The sequence below is a fragment of the Antrostomus carolinensis genome, unplaced genomic scaffold (assembly GCF_000700745.2).
Source record: "Antrostomus carolinensis isolate BGI_N321 unplaced genomic scaffold, ASM70074v2 scaffold35024, whole genome shotgun sequence".
Lineage (NCBI taxonomy): Eukaryota > Metazoa > Chordata > Aves > Caprimulgiformes > Caprimulgidae > Antrostomus > Antrostomus carolinensis.
In genome coordinates this window covers 2,165-3,478 of record NW_010309304.1, presented here as the reverse complement: position 1 = coordinate 3,478, position 1,314 = coordinate 2,165, and the positions used below count along the sequence as shown (strand labels likewise).

General features: G+C 53.0%; 1 protein-coding gene across 1 annotated transcript in view; it reads right to left on the bottom strand.

The window, feature by feature from the left end:
- Positions 1-602: 602 nt before the first annotated feature.
- Positions 603-1,314, bottom strand: part of FBLIM1 (filamin binding LIM protein 1) — a 2,132-nt gene continuing 1,420 nt past the window's right edge. Inside the window, 3 exon segments of the mRNA XM_029084512.1 lie at positions 603-716; positions 1,038-1,155; positions 1,266-1,314. The exon segment at positions 1,266-1,314 is cut by the window's right edge and continues 54 nt beyond it. Of these exon segments, the coding sequence (XP_028940345.1) occupies positions 603-716; positions 1,038-1,155; positions 1,266-1,314 (281 nt within the window).

The window sequence follows — 1,314 nt, the reverse complement described above, 5'->3', positions numbered from 1 at the left end:
TGAAATCTGCCAAATCACCGCAACCCAAAACCCACGATATCACCCTGAGCCTCTTGCCACGCCTGTAAAATCTTTAAAAGTAGCTTTGTTTCTTATTTTTAAACTTGTGTTTTATGGTTTTAGGGTGGATGAAAGAAACAGGGGTTTTTAAACTCGGGGGTGGAGGGGGTTTATTTAACTGCGAGTAATGAACTCGGTGCCTGCTCTCTGCATCACCACAGAGAGAAATGTTCAAGTGAAATCCCAAGGAAACTTAAGAAGAAAAGAAAAAACACCCAAGAGAACCAAACCAGCCTTGGAAAAGGAGTTTAAAAAAAGAAAGAAATGAACAAAACCTCAGTTCCTCTGCCCCCGCTGCTCTGCCAGGGCTTTTTATATCCGTAACGAGCGCAGAGCCGTGCCGGGACACGACATCTGCGCTTCTCCTCCTGGCCAGCCTGGCAGGATGAGGTCCCAGCTCCATTTTGGTGATAAAAACACCATTTCTGCAGCTATTTGAGGGTGCAGCAGGCACCTGGGACTGGCCATGGGGTGCATCCCAGTGGGTGCACCCCCTTTTTGGTGTCCAGAGCTGGAAGACAGAGATCAAAGCCACAGTTATTTTAGCAGGACGACTCGTTTCGCCAGCGGACGTGGCAGGACTTGCAGAGGAGGTGGTTGTCCAGGGGGTAGCACCCGTTCTCCGTCGGCTCCGGTGACAGGGGTGTCCCGCAGCTCTGAGGGCAAGAGGGGAAAGAGAGGCCACGTTTTAGGGCTCCCCGTGTCCCATTACATCCCATCTTTCCCACAAAACCCACCAGCACTTGGAAAAACCAGCAAATTATGTGAAAAGCATGAAAAGCTGAAGCTCTCCTGACCGAACGCGTCGTCCTTTTCACCCAATTTATTTATATTTCCCCTTCCCTGTTGTTTGCAAGACAAACCGATGGCTAAAAAATAACCCCAGGGGCTGCGAGCCCCGTGGCTGCGCTTTGCACAGGCTCAGCACCAAACCCCTCGGGTTTTGGGGGGCACCCCCAGCCCCATGGGGGCCGTACCTCACAGCGGTAGCAGCTCTCGTGGAAAATGAGTCCCAGGCACTCGATCTTGTAGGTGTCCTCGTCCTCCCGAGGGACGATGGGGTGCTCGCAGGCGCTGCAGACCACGGCGTATTTCCTGATGGGAGCAAACCGGGGTGGTGTGAGCCTTTGTGGGGTGACGGGGACAAACCGAACCCCTCACAGTGTGGGTAGGGGGATGTCCCTCTTGTTTTCATCTTCCCCAACCTGTAGAAGTCAGTCACGCAGTACACCTCATCCCGCTCATCCACGGCGA